We start from the raw sequence: 18,755 nt of genomic DNA on the forward strand, positions 1-18,755 counted from the left end.
AGTCATAGTGCAGTTGGCCGCAAAATCCCAGTTCTCTAAATTTGTGCAATAGTGCCTTGCGGAAAGAGCAACATCTTCTCTCCAATGATACCCATTTGAAACTTCCTGGCAGATTAAAACTATGTGCCAGACCGAGACTTGAACTCGGTACCTTTGCCATTCGCGGGCAAGTGCTCTACCATCTGAGCTACCCAAGGAGGAGAGCTTGTGTGAAGTTTGGAAGGTAGGAGACGAGGTACTGGTGGAATTGAAGCTGTTAAGACTGGTTGTGAGTTGTGCTTGGTTAGTTAAGATAGTAGAGCACTTGCCTGCAAAATGCAAAGCTCCGGAGTTCGAGTCTTGGTCTGGCACACAGTTGTAATCTGCCAGGAAGTTTCACATTAGCGTACAGTCCACTGCAGAGTGAAAATTTCATTATGGATTCCCATTTGAGTTCACAAAGCATCTCTGTAATACATGCATGCTGATCGAACCTGCTGCTAAGAAATCTAGCAGCCTGCCTCTGGCTTGCTTCAGTGTATTCTTCTAATCTGACGTGGTGGGTATCCCAAACACTTGAACTATGCTCAAGAATGAGTTGCACAAGTGTTCTGTATGCCATCTCCTTTATGGATGAGATACACTTTCCCAGAATTCTCCCAATAAAACAAAGTTGAGCAGTCGCCTTCCCTACTACCAACCTGATGTGCTCATTCCATTTCGTATTGCTTTGCAACATTACACCTTTAATCAAAGTGACTGTGCCAAGCTGCACTCTACTGATGCTGTATTTGAATGTTACAGGACTGTTTTTCCTACTCATCTATTTTAACAAACATTTTTCTGCACTTAGAGCAAGCTGTCATTCATCACACCAACTAGAAATTTTGTCTAAGTTATCTTGTATATTCCAGTCATTAAACAACACCAAATTCCCATACACAACAGCGTCATTAGGGTAAAGTGCTGCTCACCCTGTCTGTAAGGTCATTTATGTATATAGAGAATAAAAGTGGTCCTATTACACTTCCTGGGGCACTCCTGATGATACTCTTACCTCTGATGAACACTCGCCATTGAGGACCATGTTCTCAGTTCTATTACTTAAAGATTCTTCAAACCAATCCCATATCTGGGGGGTAAGCCGTATATTCGGTCCTTTGTCATCAGTCTGCAATGGGGGAACTACGTCAAGTGCTTTCTGGAAATCTAGAAATATGGAATGTGCCTGTTGCCCTGCATCCATGGTTTGGAAGATATCGTGTGAGAAAAGGCAAGCTGAGTGTCACACGAGTGATGCTTTCTAAATCTATCCTAATTTGTAGGAAGAGGCTTTTCTGTCTCAAGGGGAAATTTATTACATTGGAACTCAGAATTTGTTCAAGAATTCTACAGCAAACCGATGTTTAGGGTCTTGGTCTGTAATTACGTGGATCAATTCTTTTACCTTTCTTACATACATGAGTCACATGCATTTTTTTTTCATTCACTTGGAAGATTTCACTGGGTGAGACAGTCGTGATAAATGCAGGCTAAGTAAGGGGTCAATGCTGCAAAGTACTCCCCATAAAATCAAATTGCGATTACATCTGGACCTGGTGACTTACTTGCCTTCAACTCCTTCAGTTGCTTCTGCAAATTACAGATCCCAATTTTACGTCGTCCATGCAGGAGTCTGTATGACAGTCAAATGACACTATGTTTGATTTTATGTATGATCAGTATTTTCTTGTGTTCTCAGCAAGATCTTTCATTAAGATATAATGCTGGAAGTTGCTGTATGCTTCATACATTGCTCTTCTTATGGATGCATGAATTTCTACTAATTTTTGCCTATCAACATTTGTGCACTCTTTTTTGAATCGAGAGTGCAACAGTATCTGATTCCTCAGCATTTTTCGAATTTGGTTTCCACAGCATTTTTCGAATTTGGTTATTAAGCCCTGGAGGATATTTGCCATCCTTACTTGGCACATATGTCTCCATAGCACGATTTACAGTCAAGTTCAACTTCACCCATAATCCCTTTATGTTTGTCATACTGGAGCTAAATGGTGTTCATTCATTCTCTAAGTGGGATGCTAACGATTGCTTATCTGCTTTTTCTAGCATAAACACACTCTTAGCCATCTTGGTGTGAACTTAAGTAACCATTGTTGCTATGATGACATTATGATCACTTATTACTGTTTCTATACTGACACTGTCAATACCATCAGGCCTCTTCGTAGCTACAAGGTCAAAAATATTTACATTACATGTGGGTTGTTTAGCCAGTTGTTCCAGGCAGCTTTTGGAAAACATGTTAAAAAGTACTTCACTAGACTGCCTGTCCATAACACCCGAATTGAATCCGTAGATGTTTCAGGCAGAGCTCGGTAGGTTAAAGTCATCCCCAGCTAATATTACATGATCTGGGTATTTCCGCAATATTGACCATCGACTTTCCTTAAAATTCTTTCAGTACCACATTGCAGTTTAACACTTACTGTCCACTAAAGCTTTCTACCAACTAACTCACAACTATACTTAGCAATAATAACACTGGTGTCCACATGTATTATGACAATCCAGCATCCTTAGACAACAATAAACAGAATTTTAAATCAAATTCTTAATATTAATGACATAATTTGTAAATTATTATTTTTGAAAAAATAAATACAGTTATTAGTATGCTCAAATGTGGCACAGTTTTATCACAATTCTGCAGCTGTCAATTGTGTTTACAATGCTTGTTGACACCATGCTCTACTTAACCTGTTGATACTAATTTCCATTGAATTTGGAGACACAGATTCCCATTACACCCTGCTTCTGTTCTTCATCAACATATATGAATTTTCTTGATCAACATAAATGATTTTTCTGAAACAAAGAAGAACTCTTCAAAAATTGTGTTTTTCATGACCCAGGGGTAGTAATAAAGGGTACAATCACATCCATACCGATCACAACTACACAAAAAGAATGTTACATATTTTACCCTCAGGTTACACAAGGACTTATGAAAATATCTTAATCCATAATATTACAATGACTCATATTAAGCAATGCCAAACAAAAATTATTCAGTTCAATTCAATTTATTATCATCCATTTTATCATATACATGATATAGGAATTGTCATATAGAAAGAAAGAAAGAAAGAGAGAGAGAGAGAGAGAGAGAGAGAGTGCATGATTTATATTTTTATCAATTAAGGGAAATAACATTTTGTTAATTACACTTTACATATTTTGTCTTCTTTTTGCATGAAAGATGAGAAAAAAAAATTTACAAGGTTTATACAAAGAAAAATCCATTAAGGGGAATAACATTTTCGCAATTACACTTTAATATTTTTCTAAATTAAACTTCACATATTTTGTCTTCTACTTACATGCCAGTTGAAAAAAAAGGAGGATTATGCAGAAAAATCAAAAGATGAGCACTATCTGTTTAGATAGCAAAGAAATTCATCAACATTATAGAAATTCTGGCCCAATAGTAGCCTCTTTAACTCTTTTTTAAATACATGTAAGTTTTGTATGCTTTTTATTTCTTTTGGTAAGGCATTGGACATTATTTTGGGTAGATACATCACATTATTTTGGTACAGGGATTTTGAATGTATGTTTCTATTGAAAATCGTGCCTGTTTCTGGTCTGATAGTCATGTACTTCACTGTTTAGAGAAGAGAATTCTTGATTTGACTTTAGGAAACATATTGATTCATAGATGAATAAACTAGGGAGGGTCAAAATTTTCAACTCCTTAAAGAGTCCTCTACATGGATCTCTGTAGGCAACACCCTTCAGAATACGAATAGCTCTCTTTTGGAGATTAAAACAACTTTTTGCAAAACCTGTATTCCCCCAAAATATAATACCATATCTTAGATTACTATGAATGTAAGAGTAGTAGGCACATGGTACTGTTTCAAAATTGCAGTTTTCTTTAAGTTTTCTTAATGTATAACAGTATTTACAAAGTTTTTTTTATTCAATAGTTCAACATGTTTTCCCATCTCAAGTTATTGCCCAGCCATACACCTAAAAATGTTGTAAAAGAAGTTTGTTCTATCAGACATTTCCCAATCTCTACTCTTATGTTATTTTTTACTTTGTTCCTTATGTGCCTAATGTTCATCCAAGTGTTTTTTTGTCATTTATAATTAAGTAATTGTCCTTGAACCATTCAGCTGCCTCATTCATTGTTGAAGCTATTTTTTCTTGTAGGTCAGCTTCATTAACTCCCTTAATAAAAAGGCTCATATCATCTGCGAAAAGTACTGATTCTGCTCTTGTTAGATGGTTAGGAAAATCATTAATAAAAACTAAGAAGAGCAGAGGGCCTAGAACAGAACCCATAGATACCATAAGAAGAAGTCAATGGGCACACACTAGATGAAACTAAGTGTGTGACATTCCTAGACACCCAGATGGATAATAAACTGAAGTGGCATTAGCATGTGGATAAGTTAACCAAAGAGCCCAGTTCTGTGTGCTGTGTGCTCATAAGTCCCTCTCGATGTTGAACTGAGATGGAATTGCTGGCATACTTTGCATACATTCACTTGAGGATTTCCTATAATATAATCTTCTGGGACAATGCAATCAAGTTCTAAATAATGTTCTACAGAACTGTGCAGTAAGCATGTTGCATGCAGTTGAGAGTGAAACACTGTGCAGAAATCTCTTCGAAGACATTGGATTGTTATATGTACGTATCAATACATTTGCGATATGAGTGAATGTACACTGAACTGTGAAATTCACAACCACATTCCTACATGTGAAAATATTTTCCACTCAGACTATGCTTCACTTTTTAGCATTCAGAATTGACTTTTGTACTCTATTGCAAAAGTATGTAACAGGCTGGTGCTGGGCATCAGACAGAAAATTGGAAATCCCCAGACATTCAAAAACAAAGCAATGATGTACATTGTTAGTCACTCCTCCTGTAACTGTTTAGAATATTTAGATTCCGGAATTAAATTCCAACGAACAGTTAATTTTCACATTAATCATGTTTTTAACTATTTGAGTATATAGAATGGTATAGTGGTCTCTGAAATAAGGAAAGTTACAGAAACACTTCAATTAATAATATAATAGATAAAACAGAAGCTTATTAGTGTAGAAGGAGAAGCAGTAATTTTTTTTCCATTGCATTAATTATTCTATTGTCTTAAACCAGTTTTCTTTACCTGTATGTTTCTATATTTCTTGTGGCATCTATGGTTTTCTTGGTTTGATTTTTCTTTCACTTAATGTACTAATCCATTCAGGATTATAGCCTCTGTGTATTCTCAATAACTGAACACTATCTACTTGTTGTATTCTATTGTTTGAACAGATTATTTGAGTAAACAGTGGAGTTCTGTAGGAAGTAAAGAATTATATTATTGAGTCTTTTCAAATCTTAGTAGCAATCTGTGCATATTGGTGTTTTCAGGTAATTCACAGGGTATCACTCCATGTGAAATCAACTAATAAAAAATAAATTTCAACCTTGAATTCAGGATTATGTAATTTTTTGTCATTTTAGTCTGCCCATTAAACTAAGGTAGAACAGAAAATTAAAAATTTTTGTGGATTTCATATTTGAGTTATTAATTTTTAAAGTTTCCAAAATTGTGTGATTTCTTAAGTGTGTTAACACCTTAAAAGGAGAGAGAAGAGAAGAGAAGCAGAGAAGGGAAAGGACTATGCAGGTGTGCTGGTGGGATAGTAGGTGAATGTAGTAGCAGTGTAGGAGAAAGGATGGCAATAGGGAGTTGGAGGTCAAAGATGGGTGAAAGCTGAGACCAGGGGGGGGGGGGGGGGGGGCTACAAGAATGAAGGATATGTTGCAAAGTATGTTTGCACCTATGCAGTTCAGGGAAACTGATGATGGTGGAAAGAATCCAGATGGCACAGGCTATAAAGCAATCATGAAAGTGAAGCACATAGCATTTGGTGTATTCTCAATGACTGTATGATACAGTTGCCTCTTGGCCACAGTTTGGCAGTGACCATTCATGCAGACACACAGAATGTGCCCTGTTGGAGGCAGCTAATTTGGTAGATCACATGGCTACTTTCACAGTTGGCCCTACCTTTGATGGATAGGAGATACCTTTGACAGGACTGTGGTAGTAGGCAGTGGGAGGATGTATGGGACAGGTCTTGCATCCAGGTCTATTACAGAGATATGCGCCACAAGGCAAAGGGTTGGAAGCAGGTGTGGAGTAGGGACAGACAAGGATACTGTGTAAGTTGGTTGTGTGACTTAATACCACTGTGAGAGGTGTGGGGAGGATATTTCTCATTTCAGGGCACAATGCGAAATAGTAGAAACTATGGCAGAGAATGAGATTTAGTTGCTCCAGCCCTCGATGGTACTAAGTCACAAGATGGGTGCTCCTTTGCGTCTCTGGATAGTGGGTATGTGAGGAATGGTAGATGAGTTGGGAGACAAGGCATGGGAACTCTGTTTCCGGACAAGTTGGGGAGGACAATTTTGGACTGTGATAAACTCAGTGAGACACTCAGCATATATGGAGAGGAATAGTTCATCACTGCAGGTGCGCTGACTACAGATGACTAGGCTGTATGGAAGAGACTTCTTGGTGTGAAATGGGTAGCAACTTTTAAAGTGGAGGTATTGCTGGTGATTGGTAGCTTTGATGTAGATGGAGGTGGAGGTACTGATGTGGCCATCCTTGAGATGGCGGTCAATATCGAAGGTGGCTTGTTGGGCTGAGGAAGACCAGTTGAAGAGAAAGGGGAGAAGGTGCTTAGATTCTGGAGGAATTAGATAGGTGTCATCAATTAATCTGATTCAGGTGAGGGATTTGGGATACCGCGTTGTGAGGAAGAGTTCCTGTACATGGCCCATGAACTGGTTAGCATAGAATGGTACCCATTGTTGTACCTCAGATTTGTTTGTAGCTCATGCCTTCAAAGGAGAAGTAACTGTAGCTGGGCATATAGTTGCTCATGGTGACCAGGGAGGTGGTTGTAGGTTTAGAGTCAGTCAGGTATTGGGAAAGTCGGTGTTCAACAGTGTAGAGGGAGGTGACATTGACAGTGACAGGTAGGGCATTGGTTGGTAAAGGAACAGGAATTGTGGATAACTGGTAGAGGAAATGGTTGATGTCTTTTATGTAGGAGAGTAGGTTAATGGTAATAGGTGTTGGTCCGCAAGGGCAGAGATTCTCTCTGGGGGATAGGGGGTGAGGTGCAGTAACCAAGCACAATGGAGCATTCTCAGTGGTTATGTTTATGTACTTTAGGGAGCAGGTAGGAGTGTGGGGAGTGGTTGTGGTGAGGAAGAGAAAAGGGGGGGAAGGGGGGGGGAGAGAGAGAGGGAGAGACGGGGAGGGGGAGGGAGAGAGAGAGAGAGAGAGAGAGAGAGAGAGAGAGAGAGCGGAGGGGAGGGGGGAGGGAGAGAAACTGAGTGGAGGGTTTCTTGGCTGGACTTGTGGATTTGAGGAGGGACTGGAAATCTTGCTGTATATCTGGAATGGGGTCTCTGTGGTGTGACTTGTAGGTGGATGTATCTGACAGCTGGTGCCAAATAATCCCTATGCTTCATAATCATAGTGGTGGAGACTTTGTCAGCAGGTAGGTTTATAAGATCTGGAGCAATTTTTTAGGTGCGGGATCGCAGTTCTACCAGCAGATGTGAGGTTGGTTTCCATGTTGAAGGATTCAGGCAGTGATGGTGAGGCAAAATTTGAGGTCAGGAAATCTGGAAATTTAACAGGGGTGAGTTGGAGGGGCAGTGGAGTGTATAATACTTAGATGGAGCACTAAATTAACTCAGGTAGGCTTTCATATTGGTTTTTGATTGAGTCTTCTTGGTAGGGTTAGTGGTTTTCCAAATGTTTCCACTATAGGTACTTAGTGAAGGAGAGGAGGTCTTTAATAACCCCAGCATGACTGAATTTGGGAGTGGGAAAAAGTTAATGCCTTTGGAAAGAACTAATACTTCTGTGGGACTGTGGCTGTTTATATTTTCAGATTCAATCAGTGTGTTTATTATGAAATTGACAAATAACGATTATACAAAACTAAAGCTCTCTCTGCTGTTCTTTTTGAGCCGCCATGTCTTGTTTTGCAAATGGGGTCATGTAGATCAGCTTTTGTAAATTCTTTATGTGTTTAGTTCACTGGTCAATAATTATTATAATCCAACTTTATATGTTCTCACTTGTATACTGTTTACCATTAGACTGTAAAGGATGATACATGACCCACTACATGACTTTTTAAAATATCTTACAGGGTATTAGATTTGCTGTGTTTCTGCATCAACCCAGGGCACTAACTGAAAATATGAAGAAAAAAATTATATCACGTAAGTAAGCTGATATTTTCTTTTTATATAATGCTGAACATGACTATTCAAGAAGAGCAAAGAGATTCAGTTTCCATTCATTTGAAGTTTGTGAATAAAAACTGGTAATTTGGAGTAATGATTATTATTTGTTACAAGAAGCTTTTTGATACTTTCCTTTGCTTTCAGGCAGCAAGACCTAATTTTCTTCCATACAAAGGAAAGCAAGATAATTGGTATGTGAAGAGACCTCACTGAATATGTCAGTCTATTTTTGACAGTTGTTAGAGTTTTTTGGTATTTTCATATTTAATAATATTGCCTTAGAGCTATAACTATATACGATAGGCGTATATTTCCGTCTGTGATATGCATTTACACTGCATTAACATTTTTTTTATGTTTTGAGGAAATTTTCTTGTACCTGTTGTTTATTGATTGTCAAAAACACCCACTTCTGAAAGTGGGTTGTATTTTCTGTTAGTCTGCTATGTAATAAAAGAGGAAGTTTATCATCTCAATGCATTACTTTATTGTAGATTTATGTTTACATGATCTCAATATTCCATTTATTTGGTCTACATAAATGACTCACGCGTGAATTATTGTGCACTCTACACACATAGAGAAGATAGTCATTTGTATGTTTTATAACATTCAACAGATGTATTTCAACTTTCAAACTTATATCTTGTCCAATGACTGGAATACTCTCTTTCAAATTCTGAAGGTGGCAGGGGTAAAATACAGGGAGCGAAAGGCTATTTACAATTTGTACAGAAACCAGATGGCATTTATAAGAGTTGAGGGGCATGAAAGGGAAGCAGTGGTTGGGAAGGGAGTGAGACAGGGTTGTGGCCTCTCCCCGATGTTATTCAATCTGTATATTGAGCAAGCAGTGAAGGAAACAAAAGAAAAATTCGGAGTAGGTATTAAAATCCATGGAGAAGAAATAAAAACTTTGAAGTTCGCTGATGACATTGTAATTTTGTCAGAGACAGAAAAGGACTTGGAAGAGCAGTTGAACGGAATGGACAGTGTCTTGAAAGGAGGATATAAGATGAACATCAACAAAAGCAAAACTAGGAATTAGGTTAGAAAATGAGACACTGAAAGTAGTAAAGGAGTTTTGCTATCTGCGGAGCAAAATAACTGATGATGGTCGAAGTAGAGAGGATATAAAATGTAGACTGCCAATGGCAAGTAAAGTGTTTCTGAAGAAGAGAAATTTGTTAACTTTGAGTATAGAATTAAGTGTCAGGAAGTCGTTCCTGAAAGTATTTGTATGGAGTGTATGGAAGTGAAACAAGGACAGTAAATAGTTTGGACAAGAAGAGAATAGAAGCTTTTGAAATGTGCTGCTACAGAAGAATGCTGAAGATTAGATGGGTAGATCACATAACTAATGATGAGGTATTGAACAGAATTTGGGAGGAGTTTGTGGCACAACTTGACTAGAAGAAGGGATCAGTTGGTAGGACATGTTCTGAGGCATCAAGGGATCACCAATTTAGTATTTGAGGGTAGCGTGGAGGGTAAAAATCGTAGAGGGAGACCAAGAGATGAATACACTAAACAGATTCAAAAAGATGTAGGTTGCAGTAGGTACTGGGAGATGAAGAAGCTTGCACAGGATAGTGTAGCATGGAGAGCTGCATCAAACCAGTCTCAGGACTGAAGACCACAACAACAGAAACATCTTGTCCGATATAACAATTACACTCCTAGACAGTATAGGCTAAGGTTAGATGTGAGTCTCAGTAAGATGGTCAGTGTATAGGAAGCTAGCTTTGGCTTTGGAGAAAGGTCAGGTTAACTAAACTAAGGCAAATGAATTAAGCTTTTGTAGGAAGTAGAGGAGTCGCTCTTCTCCATGAGTCCAGACCAAGCCAGGAGTACAGCTTCTGACAATTAAGGAATGCCTAGAACATGTGACCCATGGAAATTGTGAAATGTTGCCATCTTGGTTACCATTGCCATTTTCATAATGTGTTTGTAATTCTGGCCTTAGAAAGTGAAGCACTTTTGGGTAAAGATGAAGTTCGCCAGTGCAACAATGAATGTGGTTTTTAGATTTCTTTCCATTTGGTGTTGAAATAAGTGTGGAATGTTGGTGGAGAGCAAAGTTGCATCAATAGTAAAAAGGAAGTTTCCAGGTGTGAGAGAGGTCAGAAAGATGTAAAATGTTCCATGAAGTTATTTGTGTAACACATGTAAGACGAATCAGGAGTGCTGGTCCACCACAACCGATAAGTGAAATGTATTCGTTAGCACTCTGAAACCTTGTACAATGGGACCTCCAGAATGACTTCTTTGTGTTTTTTTTTTAGGTAGTAGGATGAGGAGTAAGAAGTATTATAGAGCCAGTTGTGGGAACTTGTGAGGAGCCTAAGGGTATATGGATTTTCTGCTGCTCTACATGGATGTAAAAAAGGGGTCATTGTGAACAGTTTTATACGTTGTGGCTTACAAACCTGTCAAAGTCCTTTTACTACATGCTCTGTGTTTCAGAAAAGATGATGATGGCACAGTCTGCCTGCAGATCAAAGACAACTCAGGGCTCATCTGGGTTATATTTGAGGTTTTGGTGTTTTTTTTGAAAGAGCTGGTGAGTGGTGCCGGAAATGAGGTTTTTATGGAACAGTTGAAGAGAATGCTTTTTTTTTCTTTGTAGGGCAGGCGAGAATTCCTTTGGCTTCTGGATTGTATTTTTTCCAGGCAGAGTTCAGTGACTTGCTGTGTTTTTTGTGGGCTGAATCTGGGTGATGAAATTGTATTTTTCCATTGATACCATGGCAGGTGGTTTCTAAATAAGGCATTATGATTGAATTTTGTTGTAGAACTAATCTGCCCCCCCCCCTTCCCCCCCCCCCCTTCCCCTCCCCCCCCCCCCCTCTCTCTCTCTCTCTCTCTCTCTCTCTCTCTCTCTCTCTCTCTCTCACACACACACACACACACACAATATTTTAGGCAATACATAATTATACGGATAGTACCAAGAGTACAAAGGTAAATTACACAATATCTCTAGAATTTCCACTGTATTTGTTCCTCACGTATGGCTTAATACACCCATAAAATATAAAATAAAAGCCCACCTCCAGTCACAACCATATTCATTTTATTCACTATGCAGATATGTAGCTTCAGTTTTGGATGCTGTAAACATAATGTATACGAACAAGTTTGCTAGTTTGTTGTAGAAATAATTCAAAAGCCAAGATTCCATAAATACTGTTTACTGAATAACCGGTTTCAACACACTAAAGGTGCCATCATCGGATCTGAATGTAGATTAACATTTAGAAACCATTTGGATATAACGATACATGAGGCAGACCTGCTGACACAAAATCAAAATCATTGTCACAAAAAATAAATAAAAAACAGGGACTGATGGAAAGAAGGGTTACAGCCAGAGATGGGAACTTTAAGTGTGAGGCCTTTGGGGGTAATGCCAAATTTACTTAGGCTTGTATGACATTTGGCATTACCCCCAAAGGTCTCACACTTAAAGTTCCCATCTCTGGCTGTAACCCTTCTTTCCATCAGTCCCTATACCAGTTCCAAACTGAATAATCCATTGCCCTCACCCAACTAATCCTTCACCTACACATCATCTCAGCCAATGAACACACCCGTCAACTCCTATCCTTAATAAAAGTCCTCAATCTTTCCTCTCCCACATCCACACCGGCTGTTCAGAGCATCCTCCTACAGGCCAACCACAAATTAGAAGAGCATGCCACCCTCCACCTCAAAAAACTATCCAATCTCCTGGTTTCCCACCTCCAGAAAGGCAACTCACTCACCCTTCACAACCTTTCCAGCAAACCTCAACCTCCTTTCGTTGCGCACAGACCCATTCTCTCCCATCTACTCAGTCTCCCACTTCCAGCTCCACTCCCCCCAAAACCTCAAAATTCTAATCAACACAATCTGGGACCACAACACCCTAATTCAGTAGTTAACCTTTCCTCCAAACCTCTCTCCCAATCCGAAACCTCTGTCCTATCCAAAGGCCTCACCTTCAGCCCTACTCCCAGATTCAACCAAACAGCTCTCATCAAAGATTTACTGTCCTACACTCGTACTCTCTGCTGGAAATATCACTTTGCCACGAAGAAAAATTATCCTAATCCTACTCCTAATGATCCAACTCCCCAAGACACTATCCAAATTGAACCCTGCCTGGAACAGTTCTGTCCTCCGTCACAGCGGGACCCACCTCCTCTTCCTCAAAATCACTCTCTCCAAACCTTCCAGGAATTTCTCACTTCCAACCTTGCCTCTCAATCCTTCTTAAAAAAACCTTAATCCTACTCCCAACATCACCAATGCTGAAGCCCAGGCTATCCGTGATCTGAAGGCTGACCAATCCATCGTCATTCTTCTGGCGGACAAGGGTTCCACGACCGTGGTACTTGATCGTCAGGAGTATGTGGCTGAGGGACTGCGTCAGCTTTCAGACAACACTACATACAAAGTTTGCCAAGGTAATCCCATTCCTGATGTCCAGGCGGAGCTTCAAGGAATCCTCAGAACCTTAGGCCCCATACAAAACCTTTCACCTGACTCCATCAACCTCCTGACCCCACCGACACCCCGCACCCCTACCTTCTACCTTCTTCCTAAAATTCACAAACCCAATCATCCCGGCCGCCCCATTGTAGCTGGTTACCAAGCCCCCACAGAACGTATCTCTGCCTACGTAGATCAACACCTTCAACCCGTTACATGCAGTCTCCCATCCTTCATCAAAGACACCAACCACTTTCTCGAACGCCTGGAATCCTTACCCAATCTGTTACCCCCGGAAACCATCCTTGTAACCATTGATGCCACTTCTTTATACACAAATATTCCGCACGTCCAGGGCCTCGCTGCGATGGAGCACTTCCTTTCACGCCGATCACCTGCCACCCTACCTAAAACCTCTTTCCTCATTACCTTAGCCAGCTTCATCCTGACTCACAACTTCTTCACTTTCGAAGGCCAGACATACCAACAATCAAAGGGAACAGCCATGGGTACCAGGATGGCCCCCTCCTACACCAAACTATTTATGGGTCGCTTAGAGGAAGCCTTCTTGATTACCCAGGGCTGCGAACCCAAAGTTTGGTACAGATTTATTGATGACATCTTCATGATCTGGACTCACAGTGAAGAAGAACTCCAGAATTTCCTCTCCAACCTCAACTCATTTGGTTCCATCAGATTCACCTGGTCCTACTCCAAATCCCATGCCACTGTCCTTGACGTTGACCTCCACCTGTCCAATGGCCAGCTTCACACGTCCGTCCACATCAAACCCACCAACAAGCAACAGTACCTCCATTATGACAGCTGCCACCCATTCCACATCAAACGGTCCCTTCCCTACAGCCTAGGTCTTCATGGCAAACAAATCTGCTCCAGTCCGGAATCCCTGAACCATTACACCAACAACCTGAAAACAGCTTTCGCATCCCGCAACTACCGTCCTGACCTGGTACAGAAGCAAATTACCAGAGCCACTTCCTCATCCCCTCAAACCCAGAACCTCCCACAGAAGAACCCCAAAAGTGCCCCACTTGTGACAGGATACTTTCTGGGACTGGATCAGACTCTGAATGTGGCTCTCCAGCAGGGATACGACTTCCTCAAATCCTGCCCTGAAATGAGATCCATCCTTCATGAAATCCTCCCCACTCGACCAAGAGTGTCTTTCCGCCATCCACCTAACCTTCGTAACCTCTTGGTTCATCCCTATGAAATCCCCAAACCACCTTCCCTACCCTCTGGCTCCTACCCTTGTAACAGCCCCCGGTATAAAACCTGTCCCATGCACCCTCCCACCACCACCTACTCCAGTCCTGTAACCCGGAAGGTGTACACGATCGAAGGCAGAGCCACATGTGAAAGCACCCATGTGATTTACAAACTGACTTGCCTACACTGTGAAGCTTTCTATGTAGGAATGACCAGCAACAAACTGTCCATTCGCATGAATTGACACAGGCAGACAGTGTTTGTTGATAATAAGGATCACCTTGTGGCTAAACATGCCTTGGTGCACGGCCAGCACATCTTGGCACAGTGTTACACCGTCCGGGTTATCTGGATACTTCCCACTAACACCAACCTGTCAGAACTCCAGAGATGGGAACTTGCCCTTCAGTATATCCTCTCTTCTCATTACCCACCAGGCCTCAATCTCCGCTAATTTCAAGTTGCCGCCGCTCATACCTCACCTGTCATTCAACAACGTCTTTGCGTTTGTACTTCCGCCTCGACTGACATCTCTGCCCAAACTCTTTGTCTTTACAAATGTCTGCTTGTGTCTGTGTATGTGCAAATGGATATGTGTGTGTGTGTGCGAGTGTATACCTGTCCTTTTTTCCCCATAAGGTAAATCTTTCTGCTCCCGGGATTGGAATGACTCCTTACCCTCTCCCTTAAAACCCACATCCTGTCGTCTTTCCCTCTCCTTCCCTCTTTCCTGATGAAGCAACCGTTGGTTGCGAAAGCTTGAATTTTTTGTGTATGTTTGTGTTTGTTTGTGTGTCTATCAACATGCCAGCACTTTTGTTTGGTAAGTCACATCATCTTTGTTTTATATATATAATTAAGGCGAGATACCACATATATTTAATTAAGGTATGAATGACCAGTGATCCCTTCAGTGCAGATGCACACCAAGCTCAAACTCTTACAGCAATCGGCAAAATGCCACGAGAAATGAGGATAATGAGCAAGGGGCACTACGTCAGTAGACTGTATAGATAATTTGAGAATTTAGGTTTGATGAGAGGCATGCTAGAGTTAATCCATGCAGTTACGATGACCACTGTGTTCGGATAGCATAGTGATCACTGCATCTGCCTTGTAAGCAGGAGACCCAGGTTCGAATCACAGTCCGGCACAAATTTTCAACTTTTTCCATTGATATAAATCAATGCCCATTGCATTGCCTTTGTGTCTTGATTATTCAGGGTGATTTAAGAGCTGTGCAGTATCACATCAGGATCCTTCAATCTATTGGCCAGTGCCACAGTCAACATTTCAACGATATTTCTTATTTTGAGACAATAAAGCGTGAGTACATCACACCCACCTTGTTATTGCCTTCATTCAGAAGAGAAGAATGGGAGGGCCTGCAGTGTCTGCTGGCATAAATCTGACTGAGCTGCTTGAGGCCTATTGAAAATAGAGTGCATTGTCACAGGAACTCTCCTTACATACTATATGACATCAGGAGAGCCACCATCAAAGAGTGTAATACACTTGAGCAGCAATGTTTCACTCACCTCGTGGAAAGCATGGAAAGAAGAATAAAAGCTCAAACAGACTGCCTTTATTTTAGTAGTTTTGTTTCAATTTCACAATATTTTTAAGACCTATTCTGTCACTCCTTGCCCTCCTTGAAGCCACGCCTACACATAGTTGCAGATGTGCAGTTCATGAAAAATGTTTTAGTGGCAAACTAATAAAAAGCATTTGTGAACTGCAGAGATGAAGCTTTGTCTGTAATATACACTCCTGGAAATGGAAAAAAGAACACATTGACACCGGTGTGTCAGACCCACCATACTTGCTCCGGACACTGCGAGAGGGCTGTACAAGCAATGATCACACGCACGGCACAGCGGACACACCAGAAACCGCGGTGTTGGCCGTCGAATGGCGCTAGCTGCGCAGCATTTGTGCACCGCCGCCGTCAGTGTCAGCCAGTTTGCTGTGGCATACGGAGCTCCATCGCAGTCTTTAACACTGGTAGCATGCCGCGACAGCGTGGACGTGAACCATATGTGCAGTTGACGGACTTTGAGCGATGGCGTATAGTGGGCATGCGGGAGGCCGGGTGGATGTACCGCCAAATTGCTCAACACGTGGGGCGTGAGGTCTCCACAGTACATCGATGTTGTCGCCAGTGGTCGGCAGAAGGTGCACGTGCCCGTCGACCTGGGACCGGACCGCAGCGACGCACGGATGCACGCCAAGACCGTAGGATCCTACGCAGTGCCGTAGGGGACCGCACCGCCACTTCCCAGCAAATTAGGGACACTGTTGCTCCTGGGGTATCGGCGAGGACCATTCGCAACCGTCTCCATGAAGCTGGACTACGGTCCCGCACACCGTTAGGCCGTCTTCCGCTCACGCCCCAACATCGTGCAGCCCGCCTCCAGTGGTGTCGCGACAGGCGTGAATGGAGGGACGAATGGAGACGTGTCGTCTTTAGCGATGAGAGTCGCTTCTGCCTTGGTGCCAATGATGGTCGTATGCGTGTTTGGCGCCGTGCAGGTGAGCGCCACAATCAGGACTGCATACGACCGAGGCACACAGGGCCAACACCCGGCATCATGGTGTGGGGAGCGATCTCCTACACTGGCCGTACACCACTGGTGATCGTCGAGGGGACACTGAATAGTGCACGGTACATCCAAACCGTCATCGAACCCATCGTTCTACCATTCCTAGACCGGCAAGGGAACTTGCTGTTCCAACAGGACAATGCACGTCCGCATGTATCCCGTGCCACCCAACGTGCTCTAGAAGGTGTAAGTCAACTACCCTGGCCAGCAAGATCTCCGGATCTGTCCCCCATTGAGCATGTTTGGGACTGGATGAAGCGTCGTCTCACGCGGTCCAACATAGGCGCCAGGTGGAAATGGCATGGCAAGCCGTTCCACAGGACTACATCCAGCATCTCTACGATCGTCTCCATGGGAGAATAGCAGCCTGCATTGCTGCGAAAGGTGGATATACACTGTACTAGTGCCGACATTGTGCATGCTCTGTTGCCTGTGTCTATGTGCCTGTGGTTCTGTCAGTGTGATCATGTGATGTATCTGACCCCAGGAATGTGTCAATAAAGTTTCCCCTTCCTGGGACAATGAATTTACGGTGTTCTTATTTCAATTTCCAGGAGTGTATAATGGGCTTTCATCATCCAATTAATTTATGCTCTTTGTGTCTCTCAGATCAGGGTATTCAAACAGTGCCCCAGGGAGGAGGAGTGCTCCGGAGCACTTACTGCAGTGGCTCAGAGCCTGTGTGGTGGGAGAAAGCAAACTCACTGCCCCCTGACTACATTAAGCCTCAGATGATGCAACAACCCATGTTAAATGGCAACTATGGTCAGTCATGGAAGTGCTGTGCCTCAATTGGAGGTTATATTTCTATTTATTGAGAGGGATGGACGTCCAGAGTGTCTTGTATGTCACGAGTGTTTAATCCTGCTAAGAAATACAACATACAGTGTCATTTTACATGTCTTCATGCAGCCCATTATGAGCAGATAGAAGATGAAGCATGCAAGGATCTAGTAGCCAGGCTTAAGAATGACATGCCATGAGATGTAAGTTTAAAAAAGAATTCATAGGACAGAAGTTATACAAATACGCATCATAGTTCATGTACTGTAGTATGTTTATACAGTGAAGAAAACGGAACTGAAGCAGCAGTTTGTGCAAGCTACCAAGTAGCTCACATTATAGTGACAAGTGCTATTTTCTGTGGGACCTCTCGTAAAATAGTGCGTGGTAGCAATTGCAGAATGTTTGTTTCCAAGGGTGCTGCAGGCAGCTGAAAGGAATTAACCTTTCAAAGCAAACAGTGTCTCGTCAAATCCTGGACTTTGCAGTAAATTGTCTTGATATGGAGCTGCAAGTAACTGAGGAACTCTTGGATGTGGTGCCGCTCAATTACACCACAACAGCACTCTATATTTTTTGAAGCTGTTTGTGAATCAGTGGACAATATGAATTCGCCTTTGGTTACCTCCATTCTGTAACCATAGACAGTTCAGCACAAATGGTTGGGCATAATCAAGGTTTTGCTTCTCATTTAAAAACAAACTCAAGTATTACTTTAAAAAAAAGACATTTTGATTGTTCATTGCTTCATTCACAGAGGCACTGTGTGCTGAAACAGTGGAACTAGGTGAGGTAATGAAAGTTGTAGTCAAGTGTGTGAATCACATGCATCAACACTATGTAAATCATCAACAATTCAAAGGATTCCTGAAAGATATGAAAGTACAGTATGGGGACAAACCTTACCACAGCACAGTTCATTGGATGAACTGGAAAAAGTTCTTGATGTTTTCTTTGACATACATGAGGAAATATCTTTCTTTTTGGAAATGAAAGGGCAACAAATGAGCTGCCTGAAAGATTTAAAGTGGACATCAGACCTAGCTTTCTTAGCTGACATAACTATGCACCTGAATAATTTAACTCTGTCACTGAAGGGCAAAGAGCACCTAATAATTGACATGCACAATGAAATCAGAGCTTTCATAGAAAAGTTACGTTTGTTTGAGAGGCATATAGATGAAGGAATTATAACATTCTTCAATTGTCTAGCTTCTTTGAGAGGCAGTTAGATGAAGGAATTACAATATTCTTCAACTGTCTAGCTTCTTTAAAACTACCTGAAGGTACCAGTTTCGGCAATTATCAAGCCAAGGTAAGGCAGCTCA

The 18,755-nt window shown here is 41.6% G+C and overlaps 1 protein-coding gene across 4 annotated transcripts in view; it reads left to right on the top strand.

Moving 5' to 3' along the window:
- LOC126262921 (UPF0415 protein C7orf25 homolog) overlaps positions 1 to 8,789 on the top strand; it is a 159,661-nt gene extending 150,872 nt beyond the window's left edge. For all 4 annotated transcript variants that reach the window (XM_049959838.1, XM_049959841.1, XM_049959840.1 and 1 more), the window contains 2 exons: positions 8,239 to 8,311; positions 8,480 to 8,789. In XM_049959838.1, coding sequence (XP_049815795.1) covers positions 8,239 to 8,311; positions 8,480 to 8,493 — 87 coding nt within the window. In that variant the 3' untranslated portion in view covers positions 8,494 to 8,789. The remainder of the gene's footprint in view (positions 1 to 8,238; positions 8,312 to 8,479) is intronic.
- Positions 8,790 to 18,755: the final 9,966 nt, after the last annotated feature.

This window comes from Schistocerca nitens, chromosome 6 (genome assembly GCF_023898315.1).
Source record: "Schistocerca nitens isolate TAMUIC-IGC-003100 chromosome 6, iqSchNite1.1, whole genome shotgun sequence".
Classification (NCBI taxonomy): Eukaryota; Metazoa; Arthropoda; class Insecta; order Orthoptera; family Acrididae; genus Schistocerca; species Schistocerca nitens.